Source organism: Mesoplodon bidens, assembly GCF_964165515.1.
Source record: "Mesoplodon bidens genome assembly, chromosome: 10".
Lineage (NCBI taxonomy): Eukaryota > Metazoa > Chordata > Mammalia > Artiodactyla > Ziphiidae > Mesoplodon > Mesoplodon bidens.
The window spans coordinates 101819726-101841339 of NC_138172.1; the positions used below are offsets into that span (position 1 = coordinate 101819726).

The window sequence follows — 21614 nt, forward strand, 5'->3', positions numbered from 1 at the left end:
TCCCTCACTCGGGAAACGGGTAGACAGTGTGGTTCATTCACACAATGGAACACTACTCAGCAATGAAAAGGAACACACTCCTGACACACGATGACACGGATGAATCCCAAAGGCATCATGTGAATGGAAGAAATCAGGTTCAAAAAGTTATTTCATATGATTCCGTTTATATGACACTCTGGCAAAGGCAACGGTATATGGTTAGAAAGCAAATCAGCAGATGCTACGGGTTGAGGGTGAGAGGCAGGGCCAGCTACGGGGGCACAAGGGAAAAGGGAATTGGGGTGACGGTGGGACTGTTCTGTGTGATGACTGGCAGTGACTGCATGACTGTCTGGGCTTGTTGAAACTTGCAGAACTGTCCACAAAAGGAAGATTTTTACTCTATGTAAATATACCTTAATTTAAAAATAGAAAAAAAAAACTATAAGGAAGTTAAAGAAAACTTTAAGTTCATTGGAAACTTGTGAAACCAAAAAAACCCCTTCCTGTCCTGGCCTTGGTCCACGGGGCAAAATAGGCTTTTTTTCAGTCACCTAAGCCCTACTTTGGCAGCATTTTGGAAACTACCCACAGAAGTTCCCTGAAGTTCTTCTGTCTTGTCCATCCCATATGCCGCCTATTTCCCCACCTGCCCCTCACTCTCCAATCACCTCCCCTCTGCAGCCCCCTGAGCTCTGCCCAGCTCTCCATTCCTATCCAGGCTGCCGCACAGGAAGCCTCCCCGATGGTGCAAGGTGACAGGATTACCACCCTCCTCCCAGGAATCGCCTGCACCGGGAGGCTCTGGGGCGCCCCTGCTGGGGATGGCGCTGGAGGCCACCTTGGGTCTCCGATGGCTCACACCCCTGCGCCAACCCCTTCCTTAGGAGAGGGTTTAAGTTTCTAGAAGCTGCCTGGCCTGGCAGATTCCAAGCGTCTATAAGAGAACTAAGGTCATGCAGTGGGAGAAGAGCCCTGAAATTGAACACAGCGGCCTGGCACTGTCTCCCGGGTCACCCATCCCCGCTGTCCCGGAGGAACGTGCCTGTCACCAGCAGGGCCCCTCACAACTGGGACTGCCTGCTGCTGCGGCTGCTTCTAAAATTCATTTCAAGCCACATTTTGGCCCAAAGCCCTGAAACCTCTTTTCAGGAAGAAAGCATGGAGCCTCCCGATTTCATTTTGTTGTTGTTGTTGTTTTTTACTGCTTGTTCAAAGAACAATAAGATAAAAATATCATCCTTGGGTGAAGTGAATTTAATTCAAACATTCTTAAGAATAGATTCAACAACCTTTTCCTCACAAACAAAACAAAAAAACAAACCTGCTTCATTCTTGGTTTTCCTCAGTTACACAAAGAAAGAAAAAAAGGAAAGAAACACGGAGGATTTACAGGAAAGAGAATTTTCACCCGCCTGTCACAGGTCACCAAGAAACCTTATAACATGCACTTCCGGCATTACTCTATTAAGCCTTCTCAGCAAGTCTATGAGAGGGATTCTGCTACTGTCCCACATTACAGATGAAGACACCGAGGCCGGGAAGGGTAGCGATGTGTCCAAGGGTGCTGAGTTGGCGGTGCATAAAGCGAAGATTTGAATCCAGGCAGCCTTAGCCCAGGACCCATGCTCTTAACCAGATGCTGCTCCCATTCTATGTGCACAGCTGTGGTCAGATCGAGGTGCAGCTGCCTTTTGGTTTGTGAAGAAATGAAAGAGGTGTTAGATTTGTTTCTCCTCCACTTTCATCTTCTTTTACACCACCTCTCAAGGTCAGAACTGGAACTCTGATGAGGACCCACGTCTCTGGGTGGGCTTCCCCTAACTGGTCCTCCCGACTCCTCAGCCGAGGTCATTACCCTTCCGAATTTCTGTCTGTTATCCCATGGTTTTCTTTTCGGGGAGCCTTATCACAAACTATAATAGTTTTAGAAGCTATTTTCCTTTTATAAACAGGATCACTCTATATGTGATCTTGTGGGACTTTTTCCACTTATGTTCACAACGTTTACAACCAGGGGTTAGGATTTCAAATCGAGCTGTGGTCATTTAGAAGAAAGGAGGGGGAGGGGGTGAAGACACAACCTCCTGGGGGCCATCACCCTGCTGTTGGACTCAGTCACCTCCAAGTCCTCACTGAATGTAGAATAAAATCCTGCTCCTTCCCTTGGTTTCTGAGGTCCAATCCAGTGGGACATCTTGACGATCCTGCTGACCCCTTCCACCCCACCTCACTCACTATGCTTAGCAATGTGGTCCTGGTCCTCTCTCTGCTTCCAGAACATTCTTGCCTTGGGGGCTGAGCTACCTGTCCCACTCTACCTGCCTGAAGTTTCAGCCGAAAGTTTCCTTCTCTGAGAGCCTTTCATGATCATCCAACCTAAACTCCCCCCTCTGTCACACCGCCCTGCTTTATTTTGGGGACAGCATCCATGGTGTTTTGGGTTTGTTATCTGCCTTCCCCCTCCACAGGAAGGAAATCTTGCACAGGTCAAGCTGTGTACCTACTGCAGACCTCTGGGGTTCCCCAAGACCCTTTCAAGAGTTCATAAGCCCCCAAAACCAATTTCACTATAGTAAGACTTCATGTGCATCTTCCACCATGTTGGCATTTAAGCTGTCGGTGCAAAGGCGAGCGAGGCTAAGACTCTCGGTGCCTCAGCACGGATCCCAGGAGTGTCCGTGGAATGTTTCACCATCTCACACTTGCAGGGAAACAAGTCCAGTTTCACTTAAGCGTCACCTCTGTCAACTCTTTACCCTTGAGCGCACAAGTCTTGTGTACATTCTGTGGGACTAAACAGGCAACACAGAGCACTTCCGCTACACCCTGAAGTGCAAGGGTTGCCTCAAGGAAGAGCACTTCTGTGATTGAGTCGTTCGCAGCTTTCTCCATGGAACAGCAAGTTTAGGGGAAAGAGCTGAGGATGGCAGGGATTTTCTCAAAGTGAATGAAGTGACCCTGCCACTTCCAGAGGTGACGGTGTTTGTTTTGCCAAAAAAGATAAATTTCAAGCTTTCAAGTGAAAATCTGAATGTTGGAAAACTCGTACCTGCCAGGGCGTCCCAAAACTTAAGACATGTCTGAGGAGACTGGTGGTGATGTTAGCGAAAGTGACTTTTTTTCTTTTTTATTTGCGGTACACGGGCCTCTCACTGCTGTGGCCTCTCCCGTTGCGGAGCACAGGCTCCGGACGCACAGGCTCAGCGGCCATGGCTCACGGGCCCAGCCGCTCCGCGGCACGTGGGATCTTCCCGGACCGGGGCACGAACCCGCGTCCCCTGCATCGGCAGGCGGACTCTCAACCACTGTGTCACCAGGGAAGCCTGAAAGTGATTTTTTTGATCTTGCATAATGAAAGGTGTCGACATTGGAAAGGGCTGCACAACCCAGTGAACCAATATTTTCTAACTGCCTCCTGCACGTGTCACTAAACCACACGCAGGTAAAAGAGCCATTCAAATTGCAAGACAGACTAACGGATTTTGAAGTAACTAATAAAAAGTTCACTGATGGGGTTTCAGATCCCTCAGTGCAACTAACTTGTAAGAAACTACTACTTGTTGAGTTTTAGTGTAATATCAAAGACTCCCCAGAATCTTTTCAAAAGGCTATTAGGACACGTCTCCCTTTTTCAACAACGTATCTGTGGCAAAGTTGAATTCTTCATGTACTTCAACCAAAAGAACTTAGAGCACAAGATGGAACACAGAAGCTGATATAAGAGGCTGGCTCTCTCTATTAGGTCAGACATGAAAGAGATTTGAAAAAACCAATGCCATTCTTTTCATTAAAACTTTTAGTTATTTTTCATAAACACGTGTTATTTCTGTGCATGTGCAATGGTTTCATGATTATGTCTAAATGAATTAATAAAATACTTTAAAATATCACATTTAAAATTTTCACATGGTCGACACCAGTAGATATAACCCCATGTAAACAAGAGCTCCCTGGGGTCCTCAATGATTTTTAAGAACGTAAAGGGGATCTCGAGACTAAAAAGTTCGAGAATCTCTGTTCTGGTGGCTAGTACGTGCTCGGTACTTGATAAACGTTGTTGGATGAATATACTAAACACACATTCTCTTCAACGTTTGTCTACCCTCCCTTCTCTCTTTGAAAACGTCTTCGTGGAGGTTTAACAACAGCTCACAGCTTTAGAGTCACAGCAATGAGAGGAAGACCCCGTAACAAGAACACGTGAACCCCTGAAGTCAGGAGTCTCCCTCAGAATCAGTATAAAGCCTCCGACATTATTATTTTTTCCATCCTTTTCTTTTTCTTACGTGCCCACATCAAGATACAAATTTTCAAACTAGTTGTAAATGTGCTTGATGCAGCTGCTTTCATCTTAATGTACTGCGGTACTGCAGTGGAGTTTCTTTGTTTTTGCTGTGGTGCATGAGGACTGCAGTGGTCTAGCTATGCTGCCTGCCGCGTGGGAGCCTGACTACCATTTGAACACCACGTTTTAATAGGAAAGCATGTGACATGTTTTAACAGTGACTCCCAAGCTTCTGGGAGACAAGTGACATTGTGACTGTGACAACTCTGTGGACAACAGTGAGTGCACGGAGTGTTTGCCTCGCAGGACAAGGAGGCCACACTCGAAGCTGCCTCACGTCAAAGTAACACACGGTGCTTTACAGGGTTATCTGTGAATGGACTGCAATACATAGAAGCAACTACAACTTTTTAGATGATGCTGCAGATCCTGAACTTGGAGCTGTCTTCCCCCAAAAGAGGGACTCTCTCTTTCCTGTGTCCCAGCAATGATGAACCTGGGACAGCCCCAGCTCTTGGCTGGCCAAACATCCCAGAAATTCTCCTAAAGCCACATAACGCTCTGCTTTGTGTTGAAGCTTGGAGAACGTCCGCACCCAAGGGCACTGACTGGACTCTCACAGCTGCCTGGCCTGTATTTTCCAAAAAGGGTCTTCTGCTTTCAAAGGCCCGTGTTAGCATCTAAGTGCTTCCCTCAGCCACAGGGAGCCTATGTCTTCAGACAAGTATCACTGAATCTGCCGGGAAGGGGTGGGGACCAGGAGAGGAATCTCAGGTCCTGACCGTGATGTAAACGTCCCCTCCAGGAGTTGCAAGAGGCAAGACTCCCAGTGGATTGGAGATGTTCCCCCCATCTTCCATGGGAAGACTGAAGAGACTCATACTGGTTTAGAAGAACCAAAGATTCGATGTTAACAGGAAGATTCTAGAAAAAACTTCCCCATCCTTGCAACACATCTAACCTGAATCTAATAAACCAGAATTTAATGAAGACATTTTATTTTCAAATCCCCAAAAGCAGCCACATGGCTTTGGGTTGAGAATTGGATTTCACAGGTCGAGCAGGAATAGGTTCAACTTTCATCAGCTACTCGGTTAGGAGAGGAGAAGTGGGCCACCCAGAGAGGCAGAGAAACACCACATATTTTTGGGTTCAACAAGATGAAAAAGGTTTTGGTTAAAAAGAAAAGAAATGCAGCTTGTGTTCTGAGTGGTCGCCCTTGACTGTAATATTCTTTTTTTTTTTTTTTTTTGCGGTACGCGGGCCTCTCACTGCTGTGGCCTCTCCCGTTGCGGAGCACAGGCTCTGGACGCGCAGGCTCAGCGGCCACGGCCCACGGGCCCAGCCGCTCCGCGGGATGTGGGATCTTCCCGAACCGGGGCACGAACGGGCGTCCCCTGCATCGGCAGGCGGACTCTCAACCACTGTGCCACCAGGGAAGCCCATTGACTGTAATATTCTAAATGTCTCCTCCTGTCGACCTATCAATTACAGCCTGTTTCACCGAGTTACTGTTAACACGGGCATCATCTGAAAACAGGTAAGTCACTACATGCCTATCAGCAAAGACATGGCCAACACCGGGATGACAGGAAATCTGCAGAAGAGGGTGTACAGTGATGAGCACAAGGTATTCACCCACTCCTGCTCCCAGCATCTACTCAGTAAGCTCCTACCGTGGGCCAGGCTTGGCGTGGGCGGGCTGTTCACCAAGGGCCCAGACTTGAGCAAGACAAACCTAGTTCCTGCCCTCAGGAGGTTTTCAGGCCAGCACAGAAAGTTGAGTAAATTATCACACAATTAATTGTTTAAAAAGTCCCCTTAATTACTGATCCATCCTCGTTTTCCTGCCTTTGCAATTAAGGGAAATAGGGATGGTAGAACAAGTGCTGATGCATTCTTAGGAGACAGCGGACTAGAGGGATCAGGAAGGTAATAAGGAATGGATGGAGACAAAGCTCATCAATGGCTGCTAAAACCATTAGGAGAAAAGCTGATGGGGGTGGGGGGGATTTATCATAGGTGTATTAAGCTAATGACACCTGAATCTACTGCTTAATCTTAATGGCACAAAAAGAGAGGCATATGGAAGTACAGAACAGCATCTGTGAAGCAGTCTTGCCTCCTCTGTAAAAAGTCAAACCTAAGTCTGACTAAGCCTGTAGATTCAACTAGCAGTTATAGGAAACACGGAGGACATAAGAACATGGTAAATGACACCACAGGGATGCAATCGGCTGCATCTCAGAATGTGGGAAACTGCATGGCACAAACAACCCAATTTCTTCAACAACAAAAAGGACCCAAAAAGAGGGAGAGAGGAAACATAGATTAAAAGGCACTGAAGAGACACCAACCAAATACAACTGTGGGCCTTGTTGGGACCTGGATTCAACCAGCCACTGGGAAAACAAAGTATGAAACAAACAAGAACATTTGAACAGTGACTTCATATTTGATAATTTTTTTCAGGCAGCGATAAAAGTATAGTGGTTATGTTTTTTTGAAAAGTGTTTTTTCTTTTTTCCAGTTACAGGTACTTACATGAATATTTATGGATGAAGTGGGATTAGCTCCAAAAGAATAAACAGGGAAATAAGCACATGAAAAGATACTCAACATTATTATTATTATTCAATAAAAAGAAATGAAGTACTAATACATGCTACAATGGGGATGAAGCTTGAAAGCATTATGCTAAGTAAGAGAAATCAGTCATAAAGGACACCACATATGATACGATTCCACACAGATGAAATGTACAGAACAGGCAAATCTATAGAAATAAGAAGCAGATCAGTGTTTGCCTAGCGCTGGGGAGGGGGTGGAGGAAGGATAATATTGGAGGGTTATGGCTAAGAGTTCCTGGTTGTTTTGGGGGTAGTAAAAGTATTCTAAAATTAATTGTGGTGACAGATTCACAGCTCTGTGAATATGCTAAAAGCCGTTGAATTGTACACTTAAAAAAAAAGAGTCAGAGTTGGGCAGGGAGTGGGTGAGGATACAGGTGAAATATAACAGACCATGCGTTATACACTTTTTAAATGTGTAGGTTCTCTCCCAGAGGGTCAAACCCCGCCTCTGCCAATTACTAGCTGTATGAGCTTGGCAAGATATTTAACTTCTTTGAACTTCGGTGTCCTTAGACGTAAAATGGGGGTAATATAGGTTTATATGGACAAAATGAGGGTGATACATTTAAAGCGTGTGGCACAGTGTCTGGAATATATAAAATGCTCAATAAACAGTGACAATTATTATTCTCAACTCTTTTTTTTGCTTTTTTTTTTTTTTTTTTTTTTCATATCAGCCCTTTCAGGAGCATCTGTTTCTTCAGCAACTCCCTCGGAAACCACCGTAATGATGGACACCTAGTAGATGCTCACAGAAGTCTTCCCGACGTTTCCAGATGCTTCCTTGGCTTCGTCCTTATTTTTACGGTTCTCCTTAAGGAGACTGTCCTTCCCAGGGTTCTGTTTCCTGTGACTAAAGGAGTTAGTTTTCTATTTGGTCTCAGGCTACGACTGAGGATTTACGAAGAGCAGCAAGAGACGTCAGGAAACCAACTGTAGCCACATCAATCAACTCTGTGCCAGAAGGCCGACTCCGCCGCCCAATGGCCACAAACGCTGGGAGAGAAAAGGGCAGAGGCCCACAGACGATCCTTCCGACCCCCTTCTTGGGCGGCACCTTTGGTATTCACGTCTGGCTCAGCCCAGAGGTGGCTGCACCTCGCTGCTCCCGTTAACTCTGGACTCTGAACCGCCACAGTCACCTGCCTTGGTTCCTGCCCTCACATCGCAACTGCGTCCTGAACTAGCGAAGTGCTTTGGCTCCGTTTCAACCAGAAAGGCTCTCTATGAACCAAAAACAGTAAAACTAGGATAAATATTTTATAAAAGGCGCTCTGAAAGCACCGCTCAGACAGACAGACACACGCTCAATGGGATTTCTATGTTCCCATATGCTTTCCACACAGAACAGCATCATTTTCTCCCATCCGACTTTGCTCCAAAACTGATTTAAAAATTTTTGTGTTGTTGTACTGTGCATATCAACTGCACAAGGCAATCAGCCAGGGAGAGGTTTTACACATATGGACTCAATTGCAGGGCTTTGAAAAACGCTGTAGAACAAGACGGGGATGGGCTCTTCCACTCTGCTCTCTGGGACTGCCACCCGGCAGGGCAGGAGCTGGGCCCAAATGATTTACCCTGGGGACACGGGGCCAAAGGGCTGCCCCCAGCTCTGCAATGGTCTATCCAGACATGCAAAGGTGCCCGCGAAAGCCGTCTTAAGAGCAACGCTATTCAGCTTTCTCTCCACCTTGGAAAATGCCCAGATTTGTGTGGAAGGCCTTCCCCACAGACGCACACAGTCAGAAATGTCTGTGGCTGTGTGCACTGGACACATTCTGGTGATTAACTTTATGTTCCTAAATGTCAATTTTCCCAGACCAATCCATTTGCAAGGTGAGTGGGTGTGCCCTACAAAAGAATGAACCAAGGAACCACTTTATTTGACTGTTATGGTGTCTAGAATTGACACATTTTACACATTTGCTAAAATGAATAATGTTCTTCCAATGTACCTGCGCCGTCTCTTCGCTGTCCTCTGGTTTAGAACTTGAAACAGAACTGTGTCTTTGCTACTTCGTTCAGATACACTGATGGTGATGTTCTGTAACCGAACGGCTGCCTGCTCTGGGAGCACAGTGTGGCCTCACCTACCCTGCAGACACCCTGCCTCCTTCCTCATCCAAACGTGTCCGTTCCCAGGCAAAGGTAAGAGAAAAAGAGTAAACAAAATCACAACTCAGCAGTTCTACCCTCATGCCAACTTGCCATGGCCACTAAAGGTTTGCGGCTGCTCACAGGAGGTCAGGATAAGGTAGGGAGCTGGCTGTACGCTGTCACGTGGCTCTTTCTCTTCCTTCCAGAAAGCTTACTGGGACGGAGGTATCACGATGCTGCCCTGAGCGCTCTGTAGGCAGACCTGCACGCTCCATTTCAGGGCGGGTACAGGACTAGGTCCAGGCGTACGTACCCGTGGGGTGGGCACGCTTTACCACAGCTTCCTCAGCACATCCCTGCAGCGGGTCCCTGTAACCGGGCAGCTGTGTAGCACGTGGCACGTGGGCAGAGCTCTCCCCACCCATCCAGGGTTACAGCCAGGACAGGATGATGGCAGCGGCAACCCGGCCCCCACCATATTGTGGCTGTTTTTTGAGGACTTCCTTCCTTTCTGGCGCTGCAGGATGCTTTAGGCTCATTCTATGCAGTTCCTACCCCAGGCCTAGAACCAGCCATTCCTGCAGGCAGCCCTGCAGGTGTGCTGTTAAGCTCCGTTGGTGGGTACCAGGGCGGCCTCTGGTCTAGGGCTGGTCTTCCCCATCACTGAGGTGTCACCCTTCTGAGTGCTGTGTCCAAGCTTTCCTACTGTGGCTGGTGGGAACATGAACTTTCCCTGCACACCCCCCCCCCGCCCCCCTGCCCCAGACACTGCTCTGCCTGTTCCTTTCTGGTGGTACTCTCTTCGGCTGCTGGTGGTTTCCTCACATGGATGTGCTGCTGGGAACCCAACTGAAGACCGGGGGGAACTGCTCTGAGGTCTCCGGAGCACCTCTCCGGGCAGCTCTGCCCTCCTTGCTACCTGGCCTGGTGGATTCCAGCCACCGTGGCCTCCCAGACACCTAACTCTGTGTCCTCGGCTTAGAGACTCCCGGGCTCGGCTCAGGTCCCCCTCCTGGCGCTGAGCCGGGGACCCTCTCTGGGCAGTAAGCTGGGCAAACGGAGGGCTTGCCTTGACCGTGTCCAACACAGGGATTGCCGTCCTGTGCTACCTTACGTCCAGTGTCTGAAAATCACAGCTTCATCTATTTTGTCTAGATTTTCAGTTGTCTAAGGCAGGAAGGTAAACTCAGTTCCTGCTGCTCTGTCTTGGCCTGAGCAGAAGTTCTGAGGTTCACCACACAGAGGGTCCCACTTAGCCTGTGATGGACTTTCCTGGGACACTAGTCTCGTCAAGGTCAGTAATATGCAGTGAGTCACCTCCCAGATGAGCAAGTACACAGCTCTGACCACACTGCACCGCACGGCCAAAATGACAGAGCGGGCATATCTGTCACGGTCGCACAGGAGATCGCTGGAGATGTAAAGTGCAAATAGGATTAAACCGGGAGGCCCTGGAAGTCAAAATGCCTTCCTGCGTGTTCGACAGGACGCCCAGGACGCTGCGGGGGGAGGCCGCCCTGCCAGGTGCACCTGCGCTTCCCAGGAGACAGGGCCCTGGATGGCCAGGGGCGGCCAAGGGTTGACACGAAAACAGCCCACAGGAGAATGACTGGTTTTCCGGGATGGTCCCTGCTGCCGCCAAGCTGGGAAGAGGACTCACCAACAGTGTGAAAGCCCACTCGGCTAACGAGGGCGCAGGGGGGATGGTGTGGCGGGAAACACCCCCTGGGGCGCTCCATCTCCAGGTATCACGTGGAGTGACACACGCACACACACTCTTATGGAACATAAACAAGGAACTGTAATTTTCTTCTCAGTTCCATTGTCTTAGGTCTTCACAGCCTTCTTCCCAAGACAGTGATGCAGGCTTTAATGATTTGAAAGCAAATTTTAAAACCCCAGGAACCCTACACCAAAGGAAAGAACACTTTTCACTTGGAAGTGCTTTAATCACCGTAAATCAGAAGTGCTGCGGAGGGAATTTTCTCCAGGCAGCTGGTCCTGCATGTCGGTGACCCCCGAGTGGCAGCTCTCCCTGTAGATGGCAACACAGAACCACGTGGACATCCGCAGCCGGCGGATGCTACTGCTTTCGCGGTCCTCCTCCAAGCAGGGGGGCGAGGCGGCTGCAACCAGGGCAGAAAAACAGCCGAGGGGTGGCCGCTTTCCCTGCTCTGCTCAGAGCCCAGCGCCAGGCCACGGACGCGCCCTGAGCATGGGGTCCACTCCCAGCATCCCCAGCCTCATCCCCCGCCCACACCTTCTATCCCCCCAAAGCAAATGGGCGCGGAGAGAAAGGAAAGTGTTTACCCTCATAAAAGAGTAGGAGGCTCCGAATTAATGAAGTCAACATAAAGGACCCTGAAATTCCCGGCTTCAGATGTGGAGTTTCTCTTAAGACTCGTTTACGGTCACGCATGGCCAGTTAGGAAGGGTCTCGAGAAGGCTGGCTCCCGGGCCAGGCCCCTGGCCTCACAGTTAGTTGACATGCTCGTCTTGAAAACAGGCGGCTCGTGAGGAACAGAGGCGGGGAGGGGCTGTCAGCAGCAGCCACCTGTCTGGGAGTGTTGCGTTCAGTGGGCACACGACGGAGCTCTGCTGAATGACACAGAAGCACTTGCAGTGACTTCCCCGCTGCGCCCCCCTTTTACCTCATCCCCTTTAGGACAACTGCCTGGGGTCAGAGCTGTGAATTCCCACACCTGGGAGGCCACAGCACAGGCCGCAGCTAACTGACCGTGCAGGACCTACTGGTAAATGACCACAGCTGGCCATTGACACGGCCCCCTTGATCTCACATCCTGACCGAGAGTGAAATGAAGTGCACACACAAAATCAATCCAGATATAGACTTAGGCTCAAACCATAAGGAGATCCCATATATCCTGGGCAAATCCAAGGGATGGAAGTTTCTAACAAAAATACGATGCTATTTGCTACAATATTTGCTCATGACTTAGGGGACGACGTACAACGCCCTTCAGCTCGGGCGTACTGCCCCCACACCAGACCGTTCGCCGCTCGGCAAACACGCCAGAAGCTTCCAGGCCTGTGAGTTTGCATTCTAGCACAGCATCCTCCCCACCTGCTCTAACCTGGTGGATCCCTGTCACTCTTTAAGGTCCGATTTGAACGTCGCCGTCCCCATGAGGCAGCCCTAACGCCCTGGTGATAGGAGCAGATGGCCAGGGCCCCTTCCCCACGCCCCCCGGCCCTACCGTTCCCCGCAGTCAGGCAGGCACCCCTGCACCCCACCACCTGCCAAGGGCCTGCCTTCGGCTTTGGGCTGTGAGGCGGCGAGGCAGGGGCTGGCTTCACTCCTCCTGGGACCCCCGGGCCTCACAAAGTGCCTGGCAGGGCGGGGGGCTCCGTCAGAGGAAGGGGAAGAGGCTGGGCTCCCCGGACAGCGGGGCCGCCAAGCAGACGGACGTGCTCTCTCTCTCTCGTTCTCTTCCTGCTGCAGGAGGCGGGACGTGTGCTTCACGGATGGTCTGGCAAGGCCGAATGAGCAGGGGTCTGGTGCCGGGCAAAGCCCTGGACTGGACCAAAGAGGCCTGCTTAGCTTTTCTGTCCTGCAGAAACTTCCGGGTGAGTGAGCAAGTCTGTGGTGGGGCTGGAAGGAACGGTCTCAACTGCCCCTCATCTGGCTGGAAGCGTCTAGGCCTCCTCTATGGTCACGGGCCTGCACGCGGCCGGGCTGGACCGACATCGGGGCTTTCTGACGCTTGGCCTGTTTCAAAGCTCACTTCTGAACTCTCTTCATTGTCAGATGCTGAAGTTGTTTTCAAAACCATGGACTATTGGAATAATGGCTGTTGCCCATCTGCTCACGAGAAATGACTTTTATGAGTGAGGCTGTGTGGCCACCCCCCGGGTAAGCCCTGCTGCTGACCCTGGACCCGGGTCCACGGGACCCCGCAGGGCACAATTGTTTCTTTCGGCAAACACGGTGACAAGGTGTGACATCATCCTAGTAAAGGAAAGTGGGAAAAGGCCACACAACGGGATAAAGTGAGTAAGAATGAGCAAGCACTGAAGGGCCTCCGTTAGGACAAAACCAAAACATGTGGGTCCATCACGGCACTTGGGAGGAAGTCGAGTTGTGTCCGCTCGGCCTTTGCAGAGCGTTGCCGACTGTGAGATGGGAACCGCGGGATCTTCACAAAGGACAGGGGCGCTGCCACTTCCCGGCTGCCCCCAAGGCTCAGAAGCTTGTCTGACTGCCGCTCTGCTCACCTCCGCCAACATCTGGCACATCTTGAGGCTGAAGAACTAGTAACAGAATCAACAGAAGAAGCGTAATGGGAGGAGGAGCAGACGGAGGCCGGGAGCATCTGGTCGACCCTCCTCTAGGGCCGACCAGTGAGTGGCCTGGCGCTCGGGGGTGCAGCCCCTCCCTTCTGGTCAGGGAGCGGGGCTCTCAGCAGCGACCCCAATGTACTCCTTCCAGCCTACAGCCTGCCCCGGGGTAAGCATTACCTAAACAATGGAAACTGCTTCACGGTGTGGGCTTGAGGGGATAAACGCCACAGGAAGCTACCCAGGAGCTCAGCCACCTACCCCATGGTGTGGAGGGGGACCGCGGGAGTATCCACTGACCCCCGAGAGGGACTGGTCCCTGCGGTGCCACACCCAGGCTGTGAGGCCTCCCACTCCGGCACTCAGCAGAGGGACTTTGCCAGTAGTTCGCTCTGCTTTTTCCTCTGAGCACACTGCTAAGTTGAAACATACGGATTTCCTAATATTTAACATTTTAGACTTCGAAAAATGGCAACTTCAGGTTTTCGTAATATTTGCTATTCACTTTATGGTTTATTTGGCCAGACTGTAACTTGTGCAGCACTTTGCAGCTGTGAGTGGTACTGCTATGATTCTGGTCACTTCTCCACCGTTAATGACAAAATTTTATCACTTCTGTACTGAAAGTACTATTCTTTTTGTGTGCTCTGGAAAAACTCAGTAAGCTTATGGAGACTACTGTGCTTCAATATGATATTAATAATAATAACTGTAATAATAACAGCACAGAAGTGTGTACGTGAGCATTCCACATACACTAACTCATTTATTTCTCACAACAACTCTGAGGTAAGTGCTGTTATTACCTCCGTGTAAGAGGAGGAAACTACTTAACAGGATTCCGTAAAACAGACAACGACCAAAACTAGAGCTGCATGGCTCCCCAGTGCAAGTAAGTTCAAAATTTTAGATATTCATGATCATGCTTCCTATTTGTATGTTTCTTTTTTGGCTGCTTTGGAGAAATCATCTTGCGGACTGATAATCCACAGTCACATTAGAAACCTGTTCATTATTACCATCTGCACGTTGATTTGAGTTCTGAAATTTAGATATGACTTTCCCTTTTTTTGGACTTCAACGAGCCATTCTGAACCACTGATCCAACCACTAATGAAAAAGACAACGTAGCACATGTAAATATTAACATGCAAATGAGACAAAAATACATCTGCAGATAATTACACCCTTTTAACTGATTAGCTGAGAAGTAACCAAGATGGTCCCTGTAGCGTACATTAAATATTTAATACCCTTTATTACCATGACTTATTAAGAAAAAAATCTGACCAGTGCTAAAAATTTTTTTAAACTCTGATCATCCCCACAACCACAGGAAGGAGAATCTGTCATTGTGTTTCTAAAGCCCACCAAGGGGAGGTGACACAGACCTGCCCGGAGAGGCAGTGAGTGGAGGGCCAGGGGGCGCCGGATTAGAGGCGCGTTACGGGGCCCACACTGGGAAGCACCAAGGGTTTGGAGGATCCCGGGAGCAGGGGAGGCCAGTAGCCTGTGCCTGTGTAGCATCTCCTAGGGGTGGCAGGACCTTTCTAGGAGAGATCAGGGATGCAGGGAAGACTGAACATCCAGAGCGGAAGCTTCTAGAGCCCTGATGAAAGACCATCGTGCCCAGCTTTGTACAGAAGCAGAGGACCTGTTGGCCTTTAAGGGCCCCCCAGGTGTGGACACAGAGAGTATCACAGCTCTGGCCAGTGTGGTGAGGTGGAGAGTGCTGCTTCCCACATTCTAAGGCTTTCTCCCAACCTGGTATGTGTCTGTGGGGGTGGGGGTGGGGTGGGGGGAGAGCGTATGAGACGGATTACATCCAATTTAGACACGTAAAGGAAGATGCCATTTCTCACACCCCCAGCTGTGTGATAAAATGTATACCTGCTATAACTCTAACTATTACGAAGAATGCAGTGGGATAATGCAAAAATCTCTGATCTGATCCTGTATCTTACTTTCCTCTAAAATTGTCAAAGGGCAGTAGACCCACAAGTTTCCCCACTAAGGACCACCAGGGGTCCATGAACCTTATTTTACAAAACAATGTAGCGATCCTAAGTAACATGAAAGAAGGGACCTCTCCGCACCAGGCAGGTAGTAATAAGCATACAACCAAAACGTTGACCTGATGTTTTTTGATCACAGAAAAGTCTGTGCCCTCAGAATCATTACACAGTATGAAGAGCTCCTATCCCAGGGGTTACCACAGGGTCATCATTCGTTGGAACCATAACACATAATCCACAAGACCTGACAGTTACATTTGTTTTTAACGATTGTCTGGATGTTATAAAATGAGAATTTAAGGGAAAATAATTCGTTCTGGTATAATTTACTGTTTCTTTCCTTCCTTCCTCCCACCCCTCATTGTTTTAGCCTCCAGTGTTTGGGGCACAGCAGTGCACTGGAGGGAAGGGAAAGCCAAAACAAAGTCACCAAATCTTTATTAACTAAAATCCAAGTAACCAGAATCCTCAGACAAGCTTTATCTTACTGTCTTATTTCACTTGTAGAAGATGGCACGCTGAGCATTTATTTTTAAACAAATAAAACAAAAACTTCCTAAATATGGCTTAGGGACAGTCCAACTTTAGCCCAGAACTCATATACCTTCTAAAGTTTTAAAATAAGAACTGGCCTGCATTAATTTGTTAAATTGGTTAATTGCCGTTCCACCAGGTTCTAGGAATACTTGTGATCATAGCCCATTAGGAAAACATTTCAATTATCAAACAGAAGTTAAAGCTAAATTTCAGGGAGAAACTAAAAGCATTTTCTGTATGAATTCTGGTTAACAAAAATATTGAACTAATCAGAACATACACTTCACAAGACATTTCAATTGACTGAGGTTAATCAAAATAGACATCATTACCTCTGTAGTCAGTGCCCGCTCCCAAAAGTTCACTGTATTCCCCCCCTACAGCGAAGAAAAATGCTACCAAAAAATCTGACTGAGTATATACTTTTCTAAAGGAACACTTTGAAATATTTCACTTTCTGGTGCCCCAATTAAAAGCATAAAACCCACTTTCCAACAGGGAGAAAATTGTTTTTGGTTTTTCTTTTTGTTGTTCATTTGTTGACTCTTAATGAAACACTTAAAAAGGTTATATACCACTGGCTTTCAAACGTCCCAGATTTTGGGATACATTTTATAAGTTTTACCAAATTTCTAATTTGGGGGGATATCAAGAACAACAGTGTAATGAAACAGAACTCAGAGAAAGGCCTAAGTTAAAAAAAATAGCCAGTATGAGTGTGAAAATGGGGTAAGAACACATATACACACATACCATACTGGTATTTTATATCTGACAAGCCACCCATATCTATTTTCCACCTACATGACTGCTCCCAAGATCTATTTTAATATTTATTGTACGTGTTAATAAAAATGAGTAGTGAAGACCACTGCTCTCAGCCACACGCCACGAGGGTCCCATTAAAGCACAAAACAACTTACTAATAAAAAGTTCTTGTTAGAACACACTGAGCATTTCAATCAGCCTTTTCATTTACTCACATTATCTTAAAGTTGACACAAAGTTAACCACTCCCCACTTTTCATTTATTTCATTTAATGACTATTTCTTCTTCATTTCTACTGTTCTTTTAGGGATGAATCCAGAAAAATGAAAAACCAAAGTCCCACCAGCACCAGAATTGTCAGCTCTTGATACCAGCACTTAAAAAACTGTGCATAGAGAACAGACTTGTGGTTGCCAAGAGGGAGGGGGAGGGAGGGAAGTATTGGGAGTTTGGGATTAGCAGATGCAAACTATTACACAGAGAATGGATAAACAACAAGGCCCTACTGTATAGCACAGGGAGCTACAGTCAATATCCTGCGATAAACCATAAATGGAGAATATGAAAAAGAATGTATGTATATGTATAACTGAATTGTTTTGCAGTACAGCAGAAATTAACACCACATTGTAAATCAACTCTACTTCAATAAAATTAAAAAAAAAAAAAAACTGCCTGGGACAGAGAACCCGTCATTCTGGATTCTAAAAGGACATCAGACGCCTCTGTTCTGCACCCACCCCGAGATGCTGCTGTGCGCATGTGCAATGTCTGTTCTCCGGAGCCCCGCGCGAGGTGCGGGCGTGCTTCCACGTTCACGGTCAGGCCCCCTTGCGGGCCTGGGCAGGTCATCCCGATGAATGAGAGAACCCCAGGCCTCCGGCGCCCGGCCCCCCCGCCCTGCAGACGCGACACAGGCAGGCAGCCCATTTGTCTGCCTCGGCCACCAAATCCCACGGGGCCTCCCAGCCTTCGCCGAAGGCTTTTCAGGCCTTGAATCTTATTTAATGTTCACGGGAAAAAGCAACTGCTGCCTGCTGGGCCCATAAAAGTCTTGTTGAAAATGAATACGTTGCTTAAGCAAAGGCAGGAAGGAAAGCGTTTATCCTCTTCTGAGGCCATTTGGGAAGGAAAACAATCTGCCCCGCACAAAGGCGGGGCATTAGAGGGCCCTGCAGGCCCCTGTGTGTCTGACACCTCCCTTCCTTAGCAAAGGTATCAAAGAGGTCGAGGATCTTTATTTGATTCTGTCTCCAAAGCCAGGTATCCCCCTCAAATACGTGTCACCAACCACAAGTGCAGTGAGCAGTGAGAATCATGACAGATTACCACCGCTTCTGCAACATATATTTTTTAAAAGCCCCCTCCATTTATAACCCCAAAAGGTAACTAAATGAAATCAAGCACATTCTTTTCATCACCTACTATAGATATGACGTTCAATAAAAAATAGAACAAAGAAGGAACCATGGCAACATAGGAAAGCATCCTTATACTGTTGTCTGGGGGCATTGAGTTTTAAATTCCATTAATCGGGAAAATAGTTTAAATGTACAATTTAGTAAATGGATGTGTTTGTATCACCATGACTTGCAGTCATGGCATCTTCAAAGCGCAATTCAGACGTGGTGTCCTGCACCCTCTCCAGTTGTATACAGAATGCCGGGTAGTTTCTGGGAACAGACACAAACTGAACTTTCTCTAAAAGCATAGAGCGCATTTGGGGATCAGAGGTCAGTCTGACACAGTTGAGTGGAAACGGCCCTGGGAAGGTTTGGGGGGCACTAAAGGTGGCTGTGACTGTCACCTGGGTCCCTGCACAGCAGTGGTTCTCAAACTCTGCTGCACGATAAGGTCACCTGGGAGCTTTAAGAGTCTTGACGCAGGACCTCCCTCCACACGTGGGAACTGAGTATTAGCAAATTTTTTAAAGCTCTCTGGATAATTTGAATGTGCTGCCCAGTGTGAGAACCAGCTCCATGGTTGACTGCCTTTCAAACTTCAACGTATCTCCCGGAATCTTGGGAAGATGTGGATTCTGATTCAGTAGGTCTGGGGTGGGGCCTGAGGAATGCGTTTTAACAAGATCCAGGTGATGCTGCTCTGGCCAGCGGACTAGTTTACGTAGCAAAACCAGAGACAATGGGAAACCACTGCAAATGTCTGTGCGGGGGTGATGTCATCAAAGCTGAGCTTTGCCATGATGAACCAAACGCCCCTCAACATAAGCAGATTTAAAGGGGCGGGAAGGAGGTAGGGGAGCAGTAAGGAAGCAACTGACATGGAGTCAGACAAGTCTGAATGGATCCTCAAGACAAGTAACCCTGTCTCACTCAGTGCCACCCACAGGGGCTGCTGCTCGGGGACGGGCTTGTAAAAGGCTCTACTAGGCATGCAAAGCCCACAGGAAATGAATCTACTTTAACTACTATACATAAAATAGATAACCAACAAGGACCTACTGTATAGCACAGGGAACGCGGCTCAATATTCTGTAATAACCTAAATGGGAAAAGAACTTGAAAAAGAATGGGTACTTGTATGGGTACAAGTAAATAAATAAATAAATAAATAAAGTGCTGTTGGTAATATCCCATGCTAAGAAAAGAAAAAAAAAGAAAAAGAAAAAGAAAAGGAAAAAGAAAAAAAAAGAGTCTACTTTAGTATCTGGTCCTTCCCCGAGGTCTGAGTAACTGAATAAAACAGTGTGGGTAGGGATGCCAGCGCCTCTGACTTCTTGTGGAAAAGACTGTGTTGGCCCCTCTCTTCTCCTCTCCTTCCAGGCACTGGGTGGGGGGGTGGGCGGTGGCACGGGATCGTCGTGCCTGCCCTCTTGCACTGATGGTGTGTCCATGATGTGGACAGGCAGACAGGTGGATGGAATGAGAAACACTTCTGTTGAGTTAAGTGGAGATTTTCAGGTTGTCTGTCGCCTGGCTAACGTAATCTCGACTGATGCACCGACCGAGAGCCTCCCCTCCCTGTGGACCAGTCCCAGGAACCCAGCAGAGGTGATCTGAGGCTCGTGGTGGCCGGGTGAGCCCGCTGATGAACTGCCCAAATTCCAGTGAGGCTGTGGCTGTGGCTTAAGGACCCTGGTCCTAGTGACTCCCATGACCATGGGACCTCAGGGGACACTTCACACGGCCCACGTCTCAGAAGGGTTTCCTCAGCCCTGGAAGCACTCCTTGTAAATAAGATGCTTCTGAAAGAAGCGCTCTTGGCCGGGTGCTGTCTTCCCTCTCTGGCCCCCGCACATCACGGCGGGAGAGGCCCAGACATTATTACCTGGCTTCCCCCTCTGCTCTCTGCTCCATCCAGACTCCTCCCAAAGCCACTTTTCTACATCCAGAGTTTTAACTAAAGGCGTGACACAAATCTATTGTTAAGAAGATTCAAACGATATCGGATGCATTTTTTAAATTTATTTTTTTAATTAATTAATTTATTTTTGGCAGTGTTGTGTCTTCGTTGCTGCGTGCAGGCTTTCTCTAGTTGTGGCGAGCGGGGGCTGCTCTTCGTTGCGGTGCGTGGGCTTCTCACTGCGGTGGCTTCTCTTGTTGCGGAGCACGGGCTCTAGGCGTGCGGGCTTCAGTAGTTGTGGCTCGCGGGCTCTACAGCACAGGCTCAGTAGTTGTGGTGCACGAGCTTAGTTGCTCCACGGCATGTGGGATCCTCCCGGACCCAGGTTCAAACCCGTGTCACTTGCATTGGCAGGCGGATTCTTAACCACTGCGTTACCAGGGAAGTCCCTCGGATGCTTTTTTAATTAAAAAAAATAAGTGTTGCTTTTAAGCTGAGATGTAGCTTGAGATTCTTCTCCGACCTCTCACTTCACACCCAGCCAAAGACAGTTCAGAGGCCTCCAATGTCACTCAGCCAAAGTCCACCAGAAATTAGATATGTGAAGGCTGCAAATGAGTGTAAAACAGGTCCTGTGCGAACACAGTGTGAAAACAATGACCTGAAACCACTTCAAAGGCCAATCATCAACTTCCCTTGTATCTCATGATTTTGTCTTTGTTTATTGAAAGTCAGACCTATTTATTATTCAAGTGAATAATGAGCAATGTCCTAGGAAAATATTCTTCTTGCCTCAGACGTTATCGGGAAGTAGAAAGAATACCTCACTGAGGGCTTCCCTGGTGGCGCGGTGGTTGGGAGTCCGCCTGCTGGTGCGGGGGGCGCGGGTTCGTGCCCCGGTCCGGGAGGAACCCGCGTGCCGTGGAGCGGCTTGGCCCGTGAGCCGTGGCCGTTGAGCCTGCGCTCCGCAACGGGAGAGGCCGCGGCGGTGAGAGGCCCGCGTACCACCAAAAAAAAAAGAATACCTCACTGAGTACTTGATAAATATTTTTAAATTAAATTAATGAATAAACGGACTCAAATTTCTCATTTGCAGGAAGGACTTAGATGTCTTTTCATCTCCAAAGTTTCTGCAGTGCTGCTTTAGGGCCCCCTCCCGCGGGGGATGTGAACCTACCTTGCCTGGAAATTGGAGTACTTTTCAAAGAATGCTTTTAGTTCTTCTCTCAGACTCTTAAACACCCTCCAATCCTCCACCCATCAGTTGGCTTCCTTCACCTCTCATATAAAACAGTCCCCCCCAAAAATCTCAAAATTCATTCTAATCAGTCCTCAGTTAAGCTCCTTGTTTAGACATAATCTTGTCATTGTTATCTGGGTCTAAATTTATAGCCCATTAAAAATAAAGCCTATGTGAGATTAAATTTTTTTCTTTGAGCTTATTGGTATTTTCCAAATTTTGACAATGAATGTGTCAGTTTGGTAGACAGGAAAGAAGATATTAAAATACGTGACAGTGGATGACAACTCAGAAAGTGTTTTTCCCCCCAAAATATTTTTTCCTATTTCTACTGAGCTGAAAAACTCATCTAGGCAGAGACTTATCCGCCAACAGATTCTAGTCGGTTTTCCTAAAATTTTTATTACCTTTACTGTTTATTAAGTCGTTGATACCTGTTCTCGATGGT

General features: G+C 48.1%; 1 protein-coding gene across 4 annotated transcripts in view; it reads right to left on the minus strand.

Moving 5' to 3' along the window:
• Positions 1-21614, minus strand: part of FARS2 (phenylalanyl-tRNA synthetase 2, mitochondrial) — a 382164-nt gene that overhangs the window by 46743 nt on the left and 313807 nt on the right. The window contains exon 8 of one of the 4 annotated variants that reach the window (XM_081245394.1): positions 13036-13275. The exons of 2 other annotated variants lie outside the window; for them this stretch is intronic. In XM_081245394.1, coding sequence (XP_081101520.1) covers positions 13236-13275 — 40 coding nt within the window. In that variant the 3' untranslated portion in view covers positions 13036-13235. Of the gene's footprint in view, positions 1-13035; positions 13276-20069; positions 20535-21614 lie in introns of those variants that run through there. One more of the 4 variants, XM_081245393.1, reaches the window with a different exon arrangement.